Source organism: Arvicanthis niloticus, chromosome 20, assembly GCF_011762505.2.
Source record: "Arvicanthis niloticus isolate mArvNil1 chromosome 20, mArvNil1.pat.X, whole genome shotgun sequence".
Classification (NCBI taxonomy): domain Eukaryota; kingdom Metazoa; phylum Chordata; class Mammalia; order Rodentia; family Muridae; genus Arvicanthis; species Arvicanthis niloticus.
In genome coordinates, this window is record NC_047677.1 from 42,715,716 (window position 1) to 42,739,361 (window position 23,646).

At 55.1% G+C, this 23,646-nt stretch overlaps 2 protein-coding genes across 2 annotated transcripts; both read right to left on the reverse strand.

Annotated features, from left to right (window-relative positions):
• Positions 1-1,085: 1,085 nt before the first annotated feature.
• Gatd3 (glutamine amidotransferase class 1 domain containing 3) lies at positions 1,086-8,264 on the reverse strand. Its single transcript, XM_034524435.2, has 7 exons — positions 8,073-8,264; positions 7,843-7,895; positions 7,307-7,420; positions 6,036-6,155; positions 3,690-3,782; positions 2,407-2,563; positions 1,086-1,693 (listed from the first exon to the last, which is right to left on the reverse strand). The coding sequence occupies exons 1-7, from the start codon at positions 8,205-8,207 to the stop codon at positions 1,565-1,567; spliced, it is 801 nt and encodes a 266-aa protein (XP_034380326.1). The 5' UTR covers positions 8,208-8,264; the 3' UTR covers positions 1,086-1,564.
• Positions 8,265-9,429: 1,165 nt separating this feature from the next.
• On the reverse strand, positions 9,430-23,612 carry Pwp2 (PWP2 small subunit processome component). The gene is made up of 21 exons (XM_034524483.2): positions 23,500-23,612; positions 22,515-22,627; positions 21,576-21,670; positions 21,293-21,392; positions 21,037-21,180; positions 20,163-20,298; positions 19,711-19,946; positions 18,792-18,935; positions 18,389-18,459; positions 17,672-17,808; positions 17,180-17,328; positions 16,929-17,076; positions 16,483-16,633; positions 15,723-15,903; positions 15,068-15,215; positions 14,034-14,142; positions 13,423-13,488; positions 12,345-12,563; positions 12,087-12,237; positions 11,895-11,969; positions 9,430-10,644 (listed from the first exon to the last, which is right to left on the reverse strand). The coding sequence occupies exons 1-21, from the start codon at positions 23,515-23,517 to the stop codon at positions 10,446-10,448; spliced, it is 2,790 nt and encodes a 929-aa protein (XP_034380374.1). The 5' UTR covers positions 23,518-23,612; the 3' UTR covers positions 9,430-10,445.
• Between the last annotated feature and the right edge of the window lie 34 nt (positions 23,613-23,646).

The following is a 23,646-nucleotide window of genomic DNA, read 5'->3' on the forward strand; positions in this document are numbered from 1 at the left end:
TTTACTGAACTAAGGATTTCTAAGTCTCCTGCCAAAGAAAAGGCACAGGTCGGGCGGTGAACGCAGCAGATACTCTGCCAAGGCCAGAGGGGAAGAGGTGACTAATGCCAACTCAGCAGAGCTGGGCGGCCTGACAGGTTAACAGGAGGCTGAAGTAAAAACATGCCCCAAGCAGGGGCATGGGGAAGGTTGTGCCGTCCAGCTGGCAGAGCCACACACATCACAGGGCAGGAGCTGTCCCCTGGACGGCCTTGGGTGGACTGGAGCAGGCATTTTGTGTACGTGGGTGGATGATTGTACGGGGGTGGGGCTGTGCCGCCTCTGTAGTTCACTGTGGACACTCACTTAAGTGAAGCTGGATACATACACGAGGCTTCAATAGCTCCTCTGCTGAGGGAAGGGCAGACTCGCCCTTGGCCTCCCCTCTTCAGTTAGGAGCGAGCTCTTCAGGTCCTCCAGAAGGGGGCTATCTGGCCAGCAGGTCAGGTACCATGTGCACATGCTATACACAGATCCTGGTAAGAGGCCTAGAGACCCAGATCATCAAGTATCAGAGCCCTGGAGAAATCAGTCTTTAGAAGCAGCAAGAGACATTCTCTCCATGGCCTGCAGGCCAGTTTCTATTCTGTGGTGCTGTGTGTGCGCACACACATGCTGGGATATCTAACTATGGAGGCTCGCTGCCTGGCCTAATCCTGTTTCTGCCTAGCATCTGACATAACTGAACTAGAGGAGCGGCTGTCTTTCAGTCCAGTGCTGTCGTGGTCACTGCCACTGAGGCCAAGGGACCCTCAGGTTGCCTGGCCCTCCGGAAGAGAGTGTTCTGGAACAGAGGTGTGCACAGACCTCTGTCAGACCACGCTGACCCTTCTCCACAAGGGACCACCAGGGCACTACTATCTTCTACTTTCCTTCTTAACCCAGGTTATACAATCTCACGGCCTGGGACAGCTTCCCAGGCCAATCGGCAGGCTCTTCCAGGGGCCCACAATTGGTGACTTCCCCCGTTTCCTGAAAACTCAGAGACTCCGACACCTCATGTTACAGGGTACCACTCACTAGTTTCAGAAGGCCTGAGACATGGCTGAAAGGAGTTTCCATTGTGGAAGAGTTTATTCTGTGGCCACAAGGACCTACTACAGAATTTCCCTGGCTTTAGTTAGCTGTGTTTGCTCTGGATCAGAGAGCTTTTCTCTATCCATAAACAAGGTGCCTCTGCCCATCAGATGACTTAGAACCTGTCTTCTTTTAAAGCTTTAGTACCCTGCTCCATCAGACCTAGGACCATAGAACGTAAGTCCTTCAAGCAGGCTCTGGAAAAGGCGCTCAGACCTTCCATTGGGGACACACAGTGACGAGGCTCCTGCTGCTCCTTGGGGCCCATGGAGGGACTCGGAGCTTCCTGCTGGTAGAAGCCCATTGGACAAACTGAGGCAAAGCTCCTCCTTCGGGCAGAGAGTGTCTATGCTTCTAATAGAAAAGCAGCTCCTGAGGCCTGGCTGAGCGGAGCACACACAGGCCGAGCGTGCCACAGCAATGAAGGCCAAGCGTGGTCCAGACGGCGTTACTTTCCCGTGAGTTCCAGCACCTTCTTCACCATGGCCCCGATGCCGTCGTGGATGTGGTGGAGTGCGGTCTCACACATGAAGGCCGGGGTTGTGACCACCTTGTTTTTCTGGTCCACATGAGCTTCGTGGGTAGATGTTAGGGAAAATCTAGCTCTAGGCAGGACCATGGCCATTGCACAGGAAGAGTCCCGCCCATCCACCCTCAGTCCTGCAGGTGCCCTGCTGCTTGATGACGTCACACCAACAAGTCTGCACCTGCTGTAAGAGGAGCGGGCTTCTGACTCATAGGTGCTCATCAGGAGGAAGAACTGTCATCTGGGGGTGGAACAGTGTCTGATGACAGCCTGCATGCTGGCCCCACATGGGGATGTAAAACTCAGCCTAGCCAGCTCCAGCTGTGGAAACTGAGGGGCCCAACAGAGCCAGGAGCCCTGCCCACCTACCCACACGTCTCTAGTTCTGTTCTATGGTCACCCACAAGCAGCTCCTAGTCTTCCAGGCTCCAGAGTCCTGCCCTAGCCTGTGGGGATCAGGCATCCCAGCTGTGTGCTTCAGACTGACTCAGGGCTGACAGGTCTCAGTGGGTACAGGAACACGGATCCTCCTCAGCCAAGTGAGGAGCCAGCTTTCTGCCAGCCTGCCTGTGGCAAACAAGCTTGCCACGCCCCATGACACTGGCTGGTCCTGTCCCCCTACCCAGGGGTTCCGGTAAGTAAGACCAGCAAATACAACTCCTGTAGGGATGGCTGCCTGCCACGATACCCTAGATGACCAAGTGAAGGCAAACCTAATGTGCTACCTGATATCAACCACACTGACCAGCTGCCAGAAAGGATATGGTCACACCCTTCACACAGTGCTTAGCGCCCAGGGCCTTGATGGCTTCCGCAGTTCCAGCATAAGGCCACTTGCCACCCTCCTCTTGCTCGTGGCCCACAGTGACCTCCACACCTTTGATCACTTTGGCTGCAAGGACAGGAGCGATGCAGCACAAGCTGAAAAGTCAGAGGAGCTGTGTGAGCACAGCATACACTGAGAGGGAGGACTGAGTGTGTGAGCACAGCACACACTGAGAGGGAGGACTGTGTGAGACAGCACACATTGAGAGGGAGGACTGAGTGTGTGAGCACAGCACACACTGACAGGGAGGACTGAGTGTGTGAGCACAGCACACACTGAAAGGGAGGACTGAGTGAGTACAGGGAGCACACTAAGAGGGAGGACTGAGAACAGTCTAGTCCCCAGACAGTGAGGCTTGGGAGTCTTGCCTCAGGCTTATGGCACTGGGCAATCAGGCATGAGGACTTGAGCAGCTCTGGGAAGAGAAGGCTATGAGGGAAGCTGAGGGGCCTGGGAAGCCAAACTCTACACTGCCACCTGGTGGGCCACTGTTTAGAGCAGCGGTTCTCAACCTGTGGGTCACTAGTCCTTGGGAATTTGTGTTGGATGATCCTTTCACTGAAGTTGCAAATCAGATATCCTGTATGTCAAATACTAACATAATGATTCATAACGGTATCAAAATTACAGTTGTATAGTAGCAGTGAAATAATTTTATCTTGGGGGTGGGGGGCCACCACCACATGAGGAAATGTGTTAAAGGGTCGCAGCGTTAGGAAGGTTGAGAACCACTGCTCTCGATTGTCCAGCACAAGTCATCCAGAGTGCAAGAAACAGCCCTGCATGACCCCTGACCTGCACCACGACCCTTAGAGGTGAGCAGCCCTGGTTGGACATGGTATCATGGGCACTCAGGACGTGGATGGATCTCTGTGAGTTCAAGGCCAGCCTGGTCTGTACAGCAAGTACCAGGCTAGTCAAAGCTACACAGTAAGACTCAGAACCCACAGAAAAAAAGTGAGCCGCCCTCACACAGGAGGCAGGCTGTGACAATGTTCCAGCTCTGAGCCACAGGCTGGCCACACATGGCTACCCCAGTCAGGGGCCAATCCTGCCTCCACTGAAGCCACCACACATGTCCCCAAGCCACCAGTCTTCACAGGCTGCTGCAGGTCTTACTGGGCTCCAGCACGGGTGACACTGCCACACTAAAAGCCCGCAGAGTCTGCCAGGAAGTCCCACAGATCCCTGTCATCCCCTTGAACCCAGTGCAGCACTTACCCAATGGGCTTCTTGGCCCCGTGGAACTCCTTCAGGACACGCTCGACCTCCTTGTTAACCTTGCAGTCCTTCCCGTCCACGGCGAACGTGCTCCTGCCACGAGAGGGCCACGAGAGGAGAGGCTGTCTTCATCAAGTGTCCCCACAACCCGAGTGGCCCACTGCACACCAGAGGAGCTGCCCACGGGGTGGCCACAGGCCAGGTGGGCAGCCTGCTATCATGCTGAATGCATAATGACTTATCCAGCCTCTCATTCACCAGTCAGCCAGCAGAGTGGAGGACAAGAGGGGGGGTGGCCAGTCTGTGACTGCACTCGGCCTGCAGAGTCCAGGGGCAGCAAAACAAAAACAAAACCTCAAAGAGAGTTCTGGAAAAATGAACACAGTTAGCTTGAGAGTAGAAGCCATTAGCACATGGAGTGTCTGCCTTGTCTTCCTCTTCTTCCTGGGAGTGTGAGGGCCAAGGGCAGCTGGGGAGGTGGGACACTATCTATCCTTAGAGAATGCAACCTGGCGGAACCCAGCGCCTTTCTGTCAGAACGCAGCCTCCAGGCCTTCCTCGGCTGCGGCCTGGAGGTCTGGCACTGAGGGACCAGGTTCCCCATCAGGTGCTGACTTCTGTCAGCCAGACTCACCAAACCCTTTCACCCTTTAACCAATTTCTATCTGTCTCCCTCTGTCTCTCTCTCTGACACTTAAAAACAAGCAACGAGCAAGGCTGCAGGTCACCTGAGCCACCAGAGTGGCAAGTAGCACGACTCACAGTACCCTGGACACCAAGTGGAGTCTACACCACTGCCCAACAGTTCTCAAGCTGGAAACCACAGGTAAGTGCATCAGGCAAGGCAAGAGCACAACGTTGGCAGTGATGAGCACGGCCATACATGTGGGGCTTCTCCAGAAGATATACAAGGCCAGCCGCAGTGCCTGGAACAACTATCTTCCCACAGGAAGCCCGACACATGCACACATGAACCCATCACCTGCCAGGCCCCAGGCTCATCAACCAGCCACCCACTACCTCATCCCCGATAAACCTCAGGCCCGCTTCACTCACTGCATGTGTTGTATACACTAAGCCTTAGCCGCCGGCTGCCACATGCACTGCTGCCTTTCAGGGACAGCGGCCACCACCACATGGTCTCATGGGCAACAGCAGCCTGTGAACGAGGACCTGCCATTCTTCTGTGAAGAACAGAAAGAATGAATATGGTGGCTTCCCCAAAGGGGTTGGCGGGCTCAGACACAGGTGCAGAGGAGTCTGTGAAGAGTCCTTAAATGCCAGGGTGACTCGACACCAAGAATCTCTCATGCTCCTGAGCCCAACCCCTAAGTGAACAAGGCAGCCGTGCAGACAGATCTGGCTTACAGTCGGCAGAACCAGGCAGGAGTTGGCAAGCAGAAGTGATGAGCATAGCTTGGTCTCCCAAGAAACGGGGGTCCCAAAGGAAGGGAGAATCCAGCGATCCCATGCCTTGCCATGCTGTTATGAGGACAGGATGTACAAGGGCTGGCACTGTGGGCTTCAATGGTTTCAAGATGGGGAGTGGGTAGGTGCTACCAAAGGGGCTGGAGGTGTGCAGATTCTGAGGAGAGACATTTTGATGGCCCTGCAAACTAGTCAGAGGGTTCAGATCAAGGAAGGTGGACTGGTGACACTTCAGAGCATGAAGCCCTGTGTCCCTCTCTTCTGGTGCTGGACACTCAGTGAAATGCCTTGGGGATACTGCAGAGCCTGCTCAAGGCTCTCCCTGACAACTGACAACCTGACAGCTGGGTGAGCACCTCTCAGGCAGGGTGGTGCTGAGGGTACTACTGAGGAGACTTCCATGAATGCTCAAGAAAAAACCAACAGGAGTTATGAAGAGGAATCTCCTGAATTTATCTGGTACCTGATTAACATTAATACATCTGATCCACAAGTTGGAGGGAAGGAGGAAAAGAGAGGCGGACACACACACAGACACACACACACACAGACTAGACCTAGTGTTCACTTTTGAAACCTCAAGACCCAACCCCAGTGACACAGCTCCTCCAACAATGCCATACCTAATCCTTCCAAAACTGTTCCACCAAATAGGGACCAAGCAAGCATTCAAACATTTGAGCCCATGGGGCCATTCTCACTCACAGCAGCACAAAGGGAGAACAGCTCTGTGTGAGAGCTGACACTTGCAAGGACAAGCAGACGGAGTGCTGGGACCTGACTCCCAGCACGGAGGTCAGAGCATCCAGCCCGCCCTGACAGCTTCCAGGCACTGGGATGTTCAGAGGAGGAAGCAAAGACAGCCTTGCCCCCAGCCCACCCCACATGTTGTCTAGACCCTTACACTTGGACACGCACAGGTTTTTGGCAGCTCCAAAGCCTCCAGGGAAAATGGCAGCATCGTGGTTAGCCGCACTGAGCTGAGCCAGGTTGGTGATCTTGCCTCGAGCGATCCTTGCTGACTCTGCCAAAACGTTCCTGGAAAGAGAAGATGATGCAAAGGATCAACGGGCAGGCAGGGCCAGGACACAGGCAGCGCTGCGGGCTCGTCCTGGTACTGGCTCACAGCCTCAAGTGAGCATGCTCACACGAGGAGACTGGATGCTTCCCAGTCAGCACATCTGGGTAACACCTGGAGGCAGTGACAGAATTCTAGTGACCTACAAGTACAACAGGCATTGCAGGCTGGGGTCAGCAGGAACTGGAGGCCCAAGTATCCCTGGCAGCTAGAATCCAGGGCTCCACACCAGGGAGGGGCTGCCTAGGAAGCCACTTGTCAGGATGCCTGAAGCCACCTGAACATCCGATAGAGATGCAACCTCATATGGGCTTGTACAAGAGGAGGGAGAGGGTAGATTCAGGGGCTAGGGTTCTGGACAGAGAAGGAAATCTCCAAGGACAGCCTTGGCAGTTAAATTGCAGTTCCTGTCTCTTACCTTTTCAGTCTCAGCCCCCAAACTGCAACGAGGCCTCAGATAAGACACGTAGTTGTGCTGGGCATAGTCAATTACCTTTGATCCCAACATCGGGGAGACAGAGACAAGTGAATCTCTAGGAACTCAAGGCCAGCCTGGTCTATATAAATAATGAGTTCCAGGCCTGTTAGGGTCAAACAAACTCTTGTCTCAAACAAAACAAAACAAAACAAAACAAAACAAAAGAACCCTGAGGCAGTAAAATGGGGTAAGCTTCTTATCACAGCACTCAGAAGGGGAGGCAGAGGCAGGCGGATCTCTGAGTTCAAGGCCAGCCTGGTCTACAGAGTGAGTTCCAGGACAGCCAGGGCTACACAGAGAAACTTTGTTTGGGAAAACAAAACAAATAACACCCCCCCCCAAAAAAAAAAAACAAATAAAAGAAATAGATAAAGGGAACACAGTACCACACAGGGACCAGCCAGAACAGAACATGACCACCTCACAGTCAAAGAAAGGACAACAGTGGCTACTGCTATTCCTGTAACGGTCACTGAGAGGTCAGAAACATCCTGCCCGTGACAGTGTTTTTCCGGAATGGCTGGATGACAGCTGCTTTGAGGGACATACGCTTGATCAAATAATCAGGAAGGCTGCAGCTTAGGAGCTGCACATGCAAACAGGGCTCTTGCAAGGTCCTTTCCCAACCCATACCTGCTTTCCTTCTCAGAAGGCTCCCCCTTGGTGTGGTCAATCACGTGCATCTGAGGGACATCAGGAGCAAAGATCTGGACCTCAGCTCCGCCTCGGCTCAGGTGCACCAGGATCCTATGTGGAGAAAAATCCAACAAAGATGTCACTTCCAAACCTGTCCTCCAACCTCATGGCAAGATGACTTTACAAATGGACTTTCACTAAGTGCTGGGGAATTCTAAGTGTATAGGACACCTTGCTGCTTTTATGAAGCCAGGGCGCCTGCCACTTACAAACCTCTGCAAGGTGAGGGTGGAACCAGAGCATGCAGGCAGGTGAGCAGCGATGGCTGCTGACTCCGTACGTGTTGCGTTCTGGCCCCAGGCTGCTGCCAGGCATTCTGCCTTCACCCAGAGCCAGGGTGGCATCTTTTATGTCTCGGCTGTGCTAATTTTGGCTCTGGATTTATCACGATGCGAACCCATTGCATTTGGTTACGCTCTGGCCATGTCTGCCTTTTAAACCCAAGGGAGTGTTTACAAACTCTGAGGACTTACGCTGAGGCCTCATGGATCTCGGTTCCGTCATAGACTCCGCAGCCCGACAGCACCTGCAGGAAGAGAGGCACTGACGAGGGAGAGGGCCCAATACGAAATTACCGAGGGAAGGGAGACGCTGAACCCTACCACGGGCCGACCTGGGTGTGTGGGGGCAGCTGGTCGACCCCAGGCTGCGGCGACCGAGCTAAAGAAATGCACTCGGCCTGGGCGTCTGGCCCTGTACTCACCAACGCCACCCTGGCCCCGGGTCGTGGTGCGGAGCTGTGAAGGGCTGCGCGCTGGGAGGGAACCGGGTGGCGCCCCGAGAGCGGTAGGAACGCAGAAGCCAGCCTCGGTGCCACCAGAACCCTGACAGCAGCCATCGCGAAGGGCAGACAGCGACAGCAGTATCAGGAGAGCATGCGCATCAGGGTGGGCTCGCGCCTGGCCAATGGAGGAACGCGCAGCACCCCCGTTCCTGACAGTGGGTGGAGCCGCGCCTGCGCAGTGACCGAGGGTGGATGGGAAATCCAGCACCGTTTTCCCGAGAGGACTAGCGGGAAGGCGGGGCCGCAGACCTCAGAACACGCCCCCTTCACCTAAGAGACCGGTTGGCTGGACTGCACTTGCCCAATGACTTTGCGGAGTTGGGACAAGGCCCCTTCTCGGTTTTGAGAAGGCAAGCACTCAAGAATGCCAGGTTAGGACCTTCCTGTGATGACCTTGTGGCCCAGCCCCATCTGCCTAGTTAATGCTTGAACGGCGCTCATCTTGGCGCAGGCCACCCCGACTACCTACTGCAGCTCCAGTTGATGCAATGACTAAAAACTGATTTTAAATAATGGGGTCACAGCAAGCCCCGCGCTCTCACGGCGCTCTCTTAGCTGCTCCTGCCACTGAGTGAGCTACCTCACAGGCCACAGTTCTGCCAGTCACAGTTCAGTGGAAGAGTTGAACATCCTGCTTTCTATTTCACATTTTGAATCAATGTGGTGGCTGTAGTTACATACAGTCCGGTGTCCTTCGGGGTCCTGACCAGATAGCTCCCAAAGTTTCACTGCCTCTCCCGAGACACTGTGAAAGGCGTCAAAGGTGGCCTAGCTTCTCTCAGCTCCTGGGTGTTTCTCTCTGAAGATGGCAGCCCTTTCACATTTAGGAGACACATGATGGAAAGCAGCCTGGGATGCACAGTTTATGCAGAAGCCAGGGAGCATACGGAAGTGGGTTTGGTGGCCCAACACCATTCAGTGGGTGGGGGAGGCAAGTGCACAGTTACTCACTGGAGTGTCAGACAATTTGCATCTGGCTGTCCACAGGGGTGGAGTGGGCATGGTTACCACGGAGCAGACGACTGTAAAGTGCTCCAAACTGAGCCCAGTTGCTGGTATAAGAATTAAACTTATTAGAGATGGGTGATGGCTGAGGTATGGCTCAGTACTACTTGTTAGAGAAGGGTGATGGCTGAGGTGTGGCTCAGTACTACTTTAGAGATGGGTGATGGCTGAGGTATGGCTCAGTACTACTTGTTAGAGAGGGGTGATGGTTGAGATATGGCTCAATACTACTTCCCCGGGCCCTCAGTTCCACAGACACAGACAAAACCAGTAAGGCTTCATAAAACTGTATTCACTATTGCAGATGGGAATCACAAAATGGTACCAAAACAAGCGGGTCCCTGTCTGGGCGGCCAGGATCTTGTGCCTGGACACGTTCAGAAGCAGTTTTGTTTTCTAACCCGAGCTACACACAGAAATGCTGTGCAGAACAGAGGCCTGGCGACACCAGGCTAAGCTCTGGCATCTTTCCATTCCTGTGGTCAAGCCTGAGCGGATTCCAGGTGACCAGGTTAGTATCAGGTTGCAGTGTATCCTGAGTATATGCAGGTGTGACAGCTAATGGCTGTCAGTGCAGCAGGTGTCACACAGATCCATTCCTGTGGCCTGGACAGAGGCCAGCGGATGGTTATCAGCATGAGTTGGCATCTGTGGGTCTCTTCACTGGCTAGTGACATGCTGGGCATGGCCAGCCATATGCATAGGAAGTATCGGCAAAGAGACGGACTGTCCCCTCTCCCAAACCTGTACATACTGGCAAAGGTCAGTCCAAGCTTCCCTGGCCAGCCTTGGGCTGTCACAGCCACCCACCGGGGTCAGCCCAGCACACGCTGTTTCTTGACTACATACAGATGATCAGGGCCACGGGCCCGAGCAGATAGTCACTCTGATCTCCCTGCTTGAGATAATGTCTCACCCAGAACACATTAGATACACTGGAAACTCAAAGTTGAGAGGCAAAGTCCTCACATTTTTTAAAAAGCTCACTTTCCAACCCTAAATTCATTCTTGGAATATCATATCAAAAATATAAATAACTCTGACAGGAAGTTTGCAAGTCCACAGTTCTAAACCTTCCTCAGGAATTCTGTGCAGGGCCGTCCACAACGCCAGCATTCTGGGCCCAAAGTGTATGTGTGCCCACTGTATCCTGGTCCTGGACCTGAAAGGCTGCCTCATGGCAGCATGAGCAGTCTCACAGGAAGGGTACTGGCTGGAGGGTCCCGGGGCTCAAGAGCACAGTGGTTCCATCTCTGGTCAGCCAATCAGGCGGTGAGATATGTGGTTCTACATCAGCATCTCTTCTTCCTCCTCTTCTTCCTCTTCCTCCTCCTCCTCTTCACCTGCAGCTCTGAGCAGGTGCAGGCTGTCCTCATCAGATGCATCTGTGTCCTCCTCCGTGTCTACGGGTTCGAGGGTGCGTTTCACACCCCGCTGCTTGGCAACTGCCAGAGCGTACTGGATGTTGAAGCGGTTCCAGTCACAGCTGGGGACAGAGGGCATTAGGTCAGCACCAGTGTCTCGCTTTGCTGCCACCGGCAGGATCAGATGCAGCTGTCCCCAAAACGTATCCCCTCCTCAATTCCGTTCCTGCTCTCCCCGGTGTAGTGCGGCATCTGGTCCGCTCTCCCTGCTGGCCCTTCCATTACAGCCACCGACAGAGCTGGGGGCTGAGTCTCCACCTTCACAGGACACGGGGCAAGTTTCTGATCTTATCTCCCAGAGCCGTGAGTCGGGCAGAACCCAGTAGAGAGGAACGGCTGCACATGAAACCTGTGGGTGCCATGCTCCTATACAGGGACCTCAGAAACCTCACAAAACCTGACCATGAGCAATGCTCAGAGAAGGAGATGGAGAGGCAAGAGTCCTCTCTTGTGGAGCTGTGGAGTCATGGGTGCACCAGTCAGGGAAAGGTTAGGCACCGTGCACCTTGTTAAGCAGACCCACATTTCAGCAAAGCCATCCCCAACACCAGTCTTCCTGCAGCCAGGCAGGACTCTAGGAAGGAAAGGGCACGAAGAGGAAGGGCCTGCTGTGGACTTGGAGAAGCACTATAAAGACAATCAGGAGGGCGATGGGAACCACAGTGCCCGGGTGCCAGCCTCTCTCAGGGACTCTGTATGGAGAGACTGGCAGACGAGCGTATGATAAGCCTGGCTGGAACACAAAGCACCTGCTCAGTGACAGATGGATCATGTGGGTACACAGACCACCAAGTTACCTGAAGAAGCAGGCTGGGGGAGGGGCATACACATGGGGTCATTCTAGCTAGCACTGTCCCAAGAACACTACTTATGGTCTGTTACTAGTGCCACACCAGGGAAACGCCTGCATACTCAGGCCAGATCCCAGGAATTCAGGCTCTCTGGCCCCAAGACCTGCGGCCACCTACCTCTCATTGCCCACGGGAGTGACATGAGAATCCAGGCCAGGCTGCCTGGTCTTACACTTGTGAGGTGTCCATGCCCAGGGTAAAGGGCTCTCACTATGCCTCAGGCATGCCCTTCCCACCTCCACCTGTCCAAGTGGCAGTCATATATGATGTCTTCACTTAAGTGTCAGCCACACCCAGAAGGGATCCTCATGCCCATGGCAGATGGACTTGGTTCACCCAGCACACAGCAGAACGTGCATCTCTGACACCAGAGTATTCTGACCCCAGATCAGACACCACAGGGATAACCAGCCGCACGAGCCCTACCCTACCCAACCCCGCACCAAGCCCAAGGCACATACAGCTTGGAAACGTCATCCAGATGCCGCTGGAGGCCCTTCTGAAGGAACTGGACCACAGGCAGCAACTGTCCCGCCCTGGAAAGGAGACACCATCAGTGTGTGCACATGGAGGGGAAGCATCCCTGTGGCTAGGACCAAATGGCTGGGTTACTTGATCCCCAGGTGAAGACCAAGGGGGAGCCCGTTCTATACCTGGACTTGAGCCGCTGTCCATGTGACATAAGTAACTTCTGTGTCCATATGAGGTAGAATTCCAGGTGCCGAGACTCTTCAAAGGAGGCGGCTAAGAACTCCAGCACTTTCACCACATACAGCTCAGGCAGGGAGGCGCTGACCACCTCGACTGCAGGAGAAGAAAAGCCATGTTCAGGCTGCAGAAGCTGCCCGGGAGAGTGGAGGCGCCCAGAGGTCCTCTGCAGCAGCAGGGCATGGCCGGCGGCCCCAGCTTACTCTCATCCTGTGGCACAGCCTCCAGGGCCTCCTGGGCCAGTTTCTTCTCGTTGAGACGAAAGGCCATGAGGATGGCCCTGGTAAACTCCTTCTGCCGGAGTGCCTCCCGGATCCGTCCAGGGGTCACACTGGTGTCCAGCTCAAATGGGTCAAAGAGCATCTGGGCGTCCAGGGAGAAGATGAGAAGGCCCTCTGTGCTGGTGGCCGCCCAGCAGCGCCCTGGGGAGCGAGCAGCAAAGGGGCTTCATCAAACCCTGAGAGCTTATCCAGCCCCTGCTTTGAAGGGTATAAACGAGACTGCAGGCAGATGTTTTTCCAGGGCTACGGCTGCCCAGATGCCCAACCCCTCTGGCTGATCCAGGAGTCAGCAGGCTTCCCAGAACAGGGCGGGCCTTCAGCCTTGAAGGTCACATAGTTCATGCATGCCCCAGCTGCTCACGCCACCCACACCAAGGGTACAGCCTCACACTGGGGATAGTGGAAGTGGCTTACTAAGCTGCAGAATTGTGTGGCAGGACAGATGGGACCAATCTGGGCCTCAGGCTGTGGTCTGTGGCCAGCTGGTCTACCTTCCACAGTGGGAAGTGAGACACATGGATGATTGTCTCCGGATGTGCCTGACCTAGATGACAATACTACATTCCTTACCCCGTCCCCTTCACTAGTGCTGCAGGGCACAGTTCAGGACCCTACACCTATCCTGCTCTGTCATGATGGAATACATATACCTAGCAGGCTTGAGGCCTAGGCAGACCCTTGAACATGGTGAGGCAGAGGCAGGGTGGGTAAGGCACTATGCACTATCACTAGCTGAGGTGCCGAGAGTCTGCCTCCTAGGAAGGGTGCCTGGACTGTCACCCTACAAGAGCAGGGTCCAGGCTCCCACTGTAGAGACAGGGATGGAATTTCACAGCTGTACACCCCAAGGACCAGGGGAACCATGTGCCAGTCATTTCCTAGTCACAGGACAGCACCACCTAGAGCCTGTCAGCAGCTCGACACTGCCCTTGCCCTTGGGAACAAAGGCCCTGCCACCTACTGGAATTGGCATGTGCCAGCAAGGGTTACCCAGGCTCACCAGTGGGAGAGAAGCGCAGAGAAGTCACCCTGATTTCAGGTTTGAAGTGTCTGGAGCTCATGTCGCCTAGGGAGGAAAAACAATTGGACTTACTTGACTGTGCACACTGAGGCCTGCCCTCAGGTCCACTGTGCTGCCTGAGGGTGGCCATGGGGACCTACAAAGAGCAGCTCTGTAGGAGGAAAGCAGCCTTTCTAAACCCCAGAGACCTCTGTCGTTGAGTGCTGTGGCCTCGTGGAGCTGGGCATCAGGGCACAGGTCTGAGAGCACAAGCTTGAGGGTACCCGCTGGCCAGCAGACAGCTCTTCTGGCCCAGCGGTCTCTGCCCAGCCTAGGTGGGTCTGACTGGTCCAGGGAAAGCCTACAGAAAGGTGCTCCAGCTTTCTGACTCATGGTTACTGGGATGGTCTGCCTGGGTCCTGCGTGGCCCCAGCACTGATCCTGTGGAGCGAACGCACGGGACCTTCTCCCTCTAGTGCAGCCTAGGCATTCCAGGTTCCAGAAAAATGTACTGATGTAGAAACAAGCAGGCCCCTCACTGCAGCCCCACGGAGGGAGCAGCAGTGCCACCAAGGCAGTGGGTGGGGGACAGGCAGGAGACTTCTGCTCACCTTTCCTTACTCCTGGCAGTGGAACTGCCACCCCATTCTCCTCCCCAGCGTCTTGATCAATGAGTGCCAGGTTGCCAAACTCCGTCATCTTTCTCCGGTTCAGGAATTCCTACAACAATGGAAGCCACTCTCATCTCTGCCCTTATCACCAACTGTGCCTTCACAAGGACCTGACATGTGGGCCCTACCCACAGACGCTTCCTTCAGAGCCTGAACTCATGTGGGGAGGGAGAGGGCACCGTTAAGGACCCAAGGATGTGTACTGGCGACATGGGGCATGGAACTGTCTGACAGACGCGAGCGCACACACAAGAAGACAGCTGCAGGCAGTTACAGGCCTACTCAAAGGCCTCACCCATATTCCTGAGGTAAACTGAGTATGCGAAGGGCTTAGGCCACAGACTGTGGTAAACAAGGACATACCCAAGGGGTAGTACAGACACAGCCCTGTAACACTGGGCTGCACAGAGGCCCAGGGACAGGCAGAACATCGTGCTTGGCCACGAGGCCCAGGGACAGGCAGAACATCGTGCTTGGCCACGAGGCCCAGGGACAGGCAGAACATCGTGCTTGGCCACGAGGCCCAGGGACAGGCAGAACATCGTGCTTGGCCACAAGGCCCAGGGACAGGCAGAACATTGTGCTTGGCCACGAGGCCCAGGGACAGGCAGAATATCGTGCTTGGCCACGAGGCCCAGGGACAGGCAGAACATCGTGCTTGGCCACGAGGCCCAGGGACAGGCAGAACATCATGCTTGGCCACGACCTGCCTTTGTTCTCTTGTTTTCTCCTTTACAGGCTCTGAAGGAACCATAAACCTGCCAGTTTACAGACGGCTCCTATCCTGCAAGCATTCTAACCAGGTAGTACAGGCCTGCAGACAGAGCAGATGCCAGGTCCCGAGGGTGCGGGCTCTTCTGGGCAGTCGGGCTAGCATAGCCTTCTGCTTTGCCATAGCCACCACCCATATGCCAAGGATGACCCAAGGCCCATGGAGCCAAAACACCTGCTAAGCAGCCCACACCACTGCTCACCTCCATGGCATCCAGAGACAGGTTGCAAGAGAGCTCAAACCTCTTCACCAGGATCTGCTCCCGGACGTGGTAAAGGCACACAAACTTGGACATGCCTCCCGCCAGGATGTTCTGCCCGTCCGCAGAGTAACACAGGGTGGTGAAGGCCCTGGGTAGAAGACAGTTTCTCAAGCACTAATCACTGTGGCATGTGGGCTCAAAAGCCAAGTGGAGCAGGTGGGGACCACCCCACTGACACCCCAGAAGGCAAATACTTTTCACACTCGGGTGGCTCAAGGTTCCCTGGCCAACCTCAGCAAAGCAGGTACACCTGCAACCCTCAAAGACGGCACCCACCCACCCTTTTCCTTTCTTAGATGGCACCACCTGAGGGGCACACCCATGACATCCCAGAGTGAGTCCAGAACCAATGGTTCCAGTTGGCTCTAAGACGGGAGAAAATGCAGCCTGCCACACACCAGGTGGACAGCAATGGCTTGCCAATGGAAGACTCTCTCCTTGTTGGTATAATGTGGGCTTGCACAGACCAGAGGCCCCACCCACCTCCACTAGGGACTAGGCAGTCTCAGAATGTATTTAGCACACAAATTAGCAAAGAGGCCTCTGTGCCCTGTGCTGGCTGTCCCCCACTCCTGCTGAAAGCGCTGACACTCACTTGCCCTTCGCTGAATGTTTGGCTGTGATCTTGTCCAGCTCCTTCCTGCCTGTCTTCAGGTCATGCCTGCCCTCGATGGAGCCCACCTGTACAGCATTCTCAGGGTCCCAGAAAGTGATCTGCGAATTCAGCGTGGCCACAGCCAGCTCTGCACCGTCAGGCCGGAAGGTCACAGCTAGGGCTAGAACGAGACGTCAGGCCCAGGAGGCCAGGGAACCCCAAGGTGCACAGGGAATTCAAGAGCGGCACCAAGCCCGGAAACAAGAAGCTGTATACACTAGCCAGGGACAAACCAGCACCACCGCCCAGCTCGCTGATGATATGGGGACTGGGGTGGCCCTTGATGCCACTCAGACACAGAGCTCCCAAGGCAGCACAAGGTGACAGCCTCGGGGTTGCAGTGTGCTGATCCTGCAGGTGACAGGAGAATGACACAGGTAGCCCTACATCTCAGTCTGCTCCTGGCACTCCCAGGGACTCTGTGGTTTAGCTTGAAGTCTACTCTGAAAAGCACCAGGGAGCATGACAAAAGCCCCAGGACTCAATGACCAGTTTTCTCTCACTACGCCACCAACCTTGGGGGCTGCTGAGCTGCTGGGTCTGGGGGTCCAGCATCCTTCTCACCTCCCACTGCGCTCACATCAAAAACCCAACTAGAATCAAGGAAGAGGCAGCACACTACAGAATGTATCAGACTGGACGGTACCAGGAGAAAACCAGCTCTGGCCCTGGTCCATCTGCAGACCCCCGCCCAGCTCACCATCAGAGGTCAAAGTCAAGGTCTCTTTGGTTCTCCAGCTGTCGAACATGTCCCACAGGCGCACTGTCTTATCCCAAGAGGCACTAGCCAGGATGGACTTCATTGGGTTAAAGCAAAGACCACTGATGGGTCCCTCATGGCCAGACAGAACCTACAGAGGCGAAAGAACAGAGACAGATGTGGGAAGGGCTGGAGCACTACCTCAGGCTGTGAGGAGTGTGGGGAGCATCAAAGGCCAGGACGAACCCTCCATTAACTGCTGCTTCTCGTTACATGGAGTTCTGTGCTTGGCTCTGCACCCAGGTTCCCCAGTCCCAGTCACTGCACTAGATTTTCAAGGTATTCAAGCAGGATTTCAAGAACACCAAGGATTCAAGTAGGGACAGCCTTGCCCACCTGCCCCCAAGCACTTTTGTACATGGACTAGGGGACCAGACTGCTCTTACATCAAGAAGCCTGCCTGTCTGCATGGACCACACGAAGATTTCAAAGGAGTCCTGTGCCCCTGCAGAGACGATTTCCCCACTTGAGTCGACAGCCACACAGGAGAACTGTGTGGGGCGTGGGGACGTGAAGGTGCGGAAATTCCGGTACCTGAACAGGAATAAGGTCAAGGGAGACGTCAACACACACCTGGACCTCTTGAATGCTTTGTCCACGAAGGACCTGGAGCCCTGGGCTTGGAGGCAGGACTTACCTGTGAAGATCGAAGGCTCTCACGGTGCCATCCAAGGAGGAGGTGACGATGACATGGCCTGTGGTGGTGAACGTCACTCCAGTGACTCCGCTGGAGTGCTCCGTGAGAGTGACAAAGCAGAAGCCACTGAGGGTGTTCCACACCTTGACCTAGAGAGGGGAGCCATGAACACAGCCATCAGGACACAGACTGTGCAGTCCGACACAGGTGTAGTGCTAGACCAGTTGACACCTGCAGAGTCCCCTGTACCCCACGGCTCCCGTCACCTCTGGGTGGAGACTGAGAGTTCTAACAAGGGTGAACGTGGCCTGAGCCAGGCCTAGCCAGCGCCTGCTGCTTCACATGGTGGCTGGCACTGGAACTCTCACAGAGTCAGAAACAGGACCACTTGGACCCTCTCGAATTCAAAGCCCACTAAATGGTCTTTTGGGGGCCCACTGGGGCTGTCAGCCTGAGAAATGAAGGCCAAACTTCCACCCACCCAGTGCCCACCTTGCCATCGTCCCCACCAGTGACGATGTACTGCCCGTCCGGGGAGTAGGCCAGGGCCACCATGCTGTTGAAGTGGCCCTGCTGCTTGAGCACGTAGGATTCACTCTGCCACTCCCACACCAGCAGCTGGCCCATGCCTGTGGGCACGGGAAAGCTGAAGTTACTGTCTGGACGCCTCCCCTGAGCATGGCAGGAGAGAGGGTATCCCAAGCACTGCTGCAACGCCGGGTCTGGACTCACCCTGAGCACTCACTAAGAGCACAGGCCTAAGGCAGCTCAGGGCACCGGAATCAAAAGATCAAGGACAGAAAGAGGAGCCCACCCCTCACGCCGGAGACTGACCCCATCTGCAGCCCTGCAGGTGACTGGACTGGATGGGTCCAGTCCAGACTACTTGGCAGGGATGTGGGCCCCTCTACAGGCTGAAATGCAAGGGCCACTGAAGACCAGAATTTAAGTATGAGTGTGGGCCTCAGAAGATCGCCCATCTGCCGCCTTCACTGACTCTCCTGCATAAGCAGCTACACTCCTGCTCAGATGGGCCATGGGAAGCTCCTCTCCCCGGGGGAGCAGGCCTCTACTACAGAAGGCACAGCATGGCACTCTGGGGGCCCAAAAGGTCTAGTCTGGCTTCACCAGGCCCTTTGCCCCAAGACTTGACTTTAGGTCAGCTTTCGGGGAGACGTTTCCTTTCTACAGCAGGGCAGGGAAACCAACCTGAGCAGCCAAAGGCGATCCAGTCCCCAGAGCTGTTGATGGCAACCGAAGCGACCCTCTGATCGGAGATGCTGGGCAGACAAGAGCATAGTGAGGGTAGGGTGAACAAGAGCGGCCATCCTGCCCACCGCCGCACCCCTCTCCCCTGTAAGAGCCCAGGCCCTGCTCGCTGGTACCTGCCAGCGGTCACTGGGGGAACCAGCACTTTAACACTCTCTGTCTTCCTGAGATGAAGAATGGAATGGAAAGACCAAGGACAGAAAGTGGACCCCGACCCTCACACCCAAAACTGGCGTCTGCGGCTCGTGTAGGGCGCTGTGATTGGTGGGAAGCTGCCCTGCGGGCCCATTCACCCAGGACCTCACTGCGCATGCACTGACACATCCCAGTGAGCCAAACTCACCTCAGGGAGTGGATGAGGTTGAACTCTGGGAGCTCATGAAGATGGAAGATTCCAGAAGCAAAACCCGTGACCAAGAGATGGGTCTTCTTATGATAAGCGGCGGCTGTCAGGTTGTTAAAATCTCCTTCTTTATTCAAGAAGTACCTGGATCGACAGGCAGATCATAGGGGAGGATATAGGGTGGGAGGCCGGGGCGGGTCTGCCTTCTCACCTAGAAGCTTGGGACAGAGCACACAGGGAGCCAGGTGCGCCCAGTGCTGCAGGCAGCTGCTAGCCCACCACTTCCTTTTAGCATGCCTGCTTCTCCAGAGGGTGCTATCTGCATGTGAAGGAGACCAGGAAGCACCTCTTCCAGGGCAGGAGAGGGACACAGGTCTCCCTACAGTACAGTGAGGCGATGCAGATCTGTTTCCTGAGTGTTCTTCACAGGTTCCACCCCAATCCTTTGCTTTATCACCCACAGGCCTTCCTTCTACACTGACACCTGCCCACAACCCCAGTGGGTGTCCTCCAGATGTGACCACGTGCACGCTATCCTGGTCTATGTCCTGACCCTGCCTGGGACATCCTGAGACCTTAGGTCCATCCAGACCTTCTCCTTCGTCACTGCCTGACAAGGGAGAGCAGTTCTTCCCGTCCCTCACTCTGTCACCTTCCAGTTCAGATGCCATCATGGCCTCCCTCCTGGGTCCTGTCCTCTATCCCGGACAGTAGCTCCCATCCAAGGCCAGGTATCCTCAAAACAGAGCTGACCATGGCATTCTTCCTTTGCCCACAGCCACCACTACACTGTCACCCCACAAGTCTCCCCACACACACACACCCCCCCGTGGGTGACATGCCCCCAAGGCCAAGGTCAGAGCTGGGCACACAGCAAACACCAAATAAGTGAAGAGAACAGTAAAGCCAGAAGACTTACTTGGCCAGCCGTTTGTATTTCACTTTCCCGACCCTCTCCTGCTCGGCTGGCACGGCCTTCCCTCGGATGGTGGTCTCTCGATCTCCCTCCTCTTCGTCCTCCTCCTCCTCCTCTTCTTCCTTCTCTCTCTGAAGTATGTCTGCCTTCCAGCCCCTAGGCGCCTTAAGCCGCAGGCCCTCGGGGGGTGTGTCACACTGCCACACACACAGGGCTCCATCTTGGCTGAGCGAGTACAGCTGCAAAGGAAGCAGCTGGGCTGGAGGCAGGCCACTCGCCCGATGCCTAGGCCTTGGCTCAGCCCCTCAAGCTTGGTGTTTGGATTCCTGCCACACTAAGCCCCGGCCCCTCCCACTTGGGCAGTGGCTAGTCCAGAGAGATCCCCAAGCAACCTAGAGTCCCAAGCCCACGAAGGCTGGGACTGCAGGGCTAGAAAGTGCAAGTGAGGGACGTACATCTAGGCTGTTGGACTCAAAGAAGCAGGCCACAATGGCGTCCTTGTGTCCACTCAGTGCATAGTAGATGAGGTTGTCCCAGCGCTCAGCTCCAAACACCCAGGTGGACATGTCTTTGCTTCCAACCACGAAGCATCTGGAATAGAGACACTTGCTCAGGGCTCATGATGGGGCCGCTAGCTACCCTTGTGGCTACTCAAGGCTTCCCTCTGAAGGAACTTTGAGAGACCACTGATGCCCTGGAAGGGACGTACAGGACAACTCGAGCCTATGCCTGTGCGTCTTTCTGGGTATGGCAGCTGGTTCCTTCCACCCCGTATGCAACCCGAGACTCCAATGCATTCTCTTAACCACAGTCAGATGCCTGGGATGGGCTCACTGCTGTCGAAGGCAGCATGCTGGAGCAGGCCACGGACAGTATGGTTTTAGGTCTGTGCTTTCTGGAGGCCTGGCCAGGGTGCAGAGGTCCTGTGACTATCACCAACCTCTCCCCCTAAGGCAGGGTTCGGCACCCAAGACAAGCCAGAAACAAACAGATGCCTTCAGGGTAAGGACAAGCTAAGGACAGTTCTGTATGAGGCAGAAGCCAGGCCTCAGCCGCAGCTCCGGGACAGCGTAACCGGCTTGTGTGTTCCTGACAGACTGAATGGGAACTCTTATTTCTACTAAGGTCTGCATCCTCTTAGGAAGTTTCCAGTGGTGAATGGGGGAAGGAAGAACACTACAGATCTCAGAGCAGAGCTCAGTCCTGCTCTGAGAGGCTGGACCAAACTACAAGACGGGCTCATAGCACATTTTAAAACACAGCCACAACTTATGGGAAGGAGACCAGTCTCCAGGGACGGATGGCCCAGGGTGCCCTCCCCAGTCTCACTTGGAGTCGTCTGTCCAGTCGATGCACGTGGTCTCATCGTAGGGCCCAAAATAGGTTTTGTCCAGAACAAATGCATTGAATTCTCGCTTCTTTCCAGGGGCATGGTACATCTGAGCGATGTTGCCCTTCGTAACAACAAATTTTCTGCAGGAGAAATGGGGTCACATGTGATACTGGGGATCAACAATAGCTGGCCCTGGATCCTTCATGGAGTGGCACCCGTGGCAGCACCCAGACAGAAGACGGAAGCTCTTACCTGCCGTCAGGGGAGAAGGAGACGCTGTGCACGGAACCCTTGAAGTGGAAGTGGTGGAGCACCGACCTGCACACCAAGCTGACTAGCAGAGCAGCGCCCCCTGCAAGAGGACAGAGTGACATTGTGGCCACCCGACCTCAGATGCAGTGCACCTGTCCACCCTGGGACATGGACTACCTGAACCCGTGCTATGAAGCTGAACCTGACCCTAGGTGATGCTCTTGTTCCACGGCCCAGGGGGCGCTGGGCTGCCCCAGTGCCTGCCCACACCAACATTTATTACCTTCATCAACAATGATTGCAAGGCGACCGTCTGGGGACAGTCCCACGCACTTGATGTTGTATTTGGTGGCCAGAGGCAATGTGTCGGATCTATTGCTGAGAAACACAAAAAAAAAAAAAAAAAAATTCAGCGCACAGTTGGTCTCAGGAACTCAGATAGGGAGGGTGGGCCCAGAGATGGACTAGCAGCTGATTCTCCTGCTATAGGGTCCCTTATGTTAGAGCTTGTTCCTCGCCTTCCCGGGTCGTCTTGGCATTGACCTGTTGAAGGTCCAAGTCTTCTTTAACAAACAGGTTCTTATCACTCCCCAGTCCCTGAGATGTTATTTAAAGAGACAGGAACACAGAAGACCTGACTAGACCCTATAATCCAACAGCAGCAGGGAGAGTAGGCTGCACTGCTGGCCCCAGCCTACAGAGTCTGGAAACGGAGGCCCAGGACTAGCCAGCTAACTGAAGTATTAGAACCAGGAGCACAGCGGCCAGAAAAACTGAAGGGTCTTGCCCAGGCTAAAGAGGGTCAGCCTACAGCCACTCAGACAGTCCAGGCAGGGGCTGATCTGACGATCTCAGCAGGGAAAGTGGGAACCATCAGAGCCCCTGAGCAAAGCACCAAGGCAACCCGAACTCTCCAAATCACCTGTCCTGGGACCCTTAGAACCCCCACCCCCCATAGTAAGTGTTCACCTTTTGAGATAACCTTCCTATCTGTCACCACCTGCACAGAAGAGGTAGGGTCCCTTGCTAGTCAATAGCCAAAAGACACATGACTTTTCCTTTCCCTTTAAGAGTAATGTTGATGTCCTAGATACTAGAACAAAAAAATGAGGATCCTAGCAGGCAACTCTACCATGACCCCGTGACCTGCAAGCCACAAAGAGGATGGCTAGCCTTCACACCCAGGCTACCGTCCCTGCTAACATCATCTCTCCGCACTTACTTCTTAAGGTCAAACACAGTGACTCTATTTCCCACAGGGCTGATAACGGAATTTCCATCACGTGTGAAATTTAAGTTTCCACACCGATAAACTGTACCCAACAAATTCGAGAACTGCAAAGGAAATGAATCAGTTTTAACACAGAGAACACAGTGTCAACTCTCTGAAATGGTGACAAGAGGCAGCTGGGCATAAGTAGTAAAGTATCTGACCATAGGTAAGTGTCCCGCCGCTGGGCAGGGGAGGAATCCAACCTACTTCTCGGGAGCCAAGGGTTCCCTCTAAGGGTATGATACTCCCAAGAGAGGAAGCATTTGCCAGGCACAGGACACAGGATCTCCCTAAGAGAAGCTGCCTCAGCGAACAGGAGATGCTCACCACGCCCACTGTGCTACATATCAGTGCCCCGTTGTATCCACTCAGTTATCAAACGCAAGATCGCCATCCAATAGACACAGCTCCGAGATCCCCGAGCCTTGTGTTCTATGTCCACACAGAAATGGCACATAGTCAATTGGACTGATGTCCAAACACTGCAAGCAGTGCAGTAAGGTAGCTGCTTACAGGGATTGCTTGGGCCGAAACGTAAGGCAGGAGTCAGTCTGGGCTGTAGGTGATGCAACGAGTTAACACCGGGCAGAGTTTGGCTTCTAATAGATGCAAACCAGCCCGAGGCGTGCTGTCCAGACTGCTCCAAGGACTGGCGGCCCTGTATGGAGCTGGATGTTACTTGAGGCGTGTCGCTAAGAGCTTTTCAGCAGCCGCTGCTGTGTTATCTAACAGGAGTATGAACAGGGCTGGGTACAGCCCGAGACCCTGTTTGGTGGGAGCCGGGGCTGCAGTGTGAACCGGGTGCGACAGCTTTTGATGGGCCGACCCACCAGTGCTTCCCACAGGCAACCGAGATGCCACTGACTTAGGTCTCTCCCGCGTCCTCGGAACCTTCGATCACCCTCCCGCTGCCCCTGCCCGGCCCACCGCTCACCCGGTAAGCGAATTTCATCCTGGAGCCACACGTGGGGTACACTACACCAGCCACTTCCGGAATACAAACTATCTCCGGCGCTCAAAACGCGCACTTCCTGGGCGGGGCCGCAACTCTAGTGTCCCGGGAAGCTCCGCCCACTCCCCC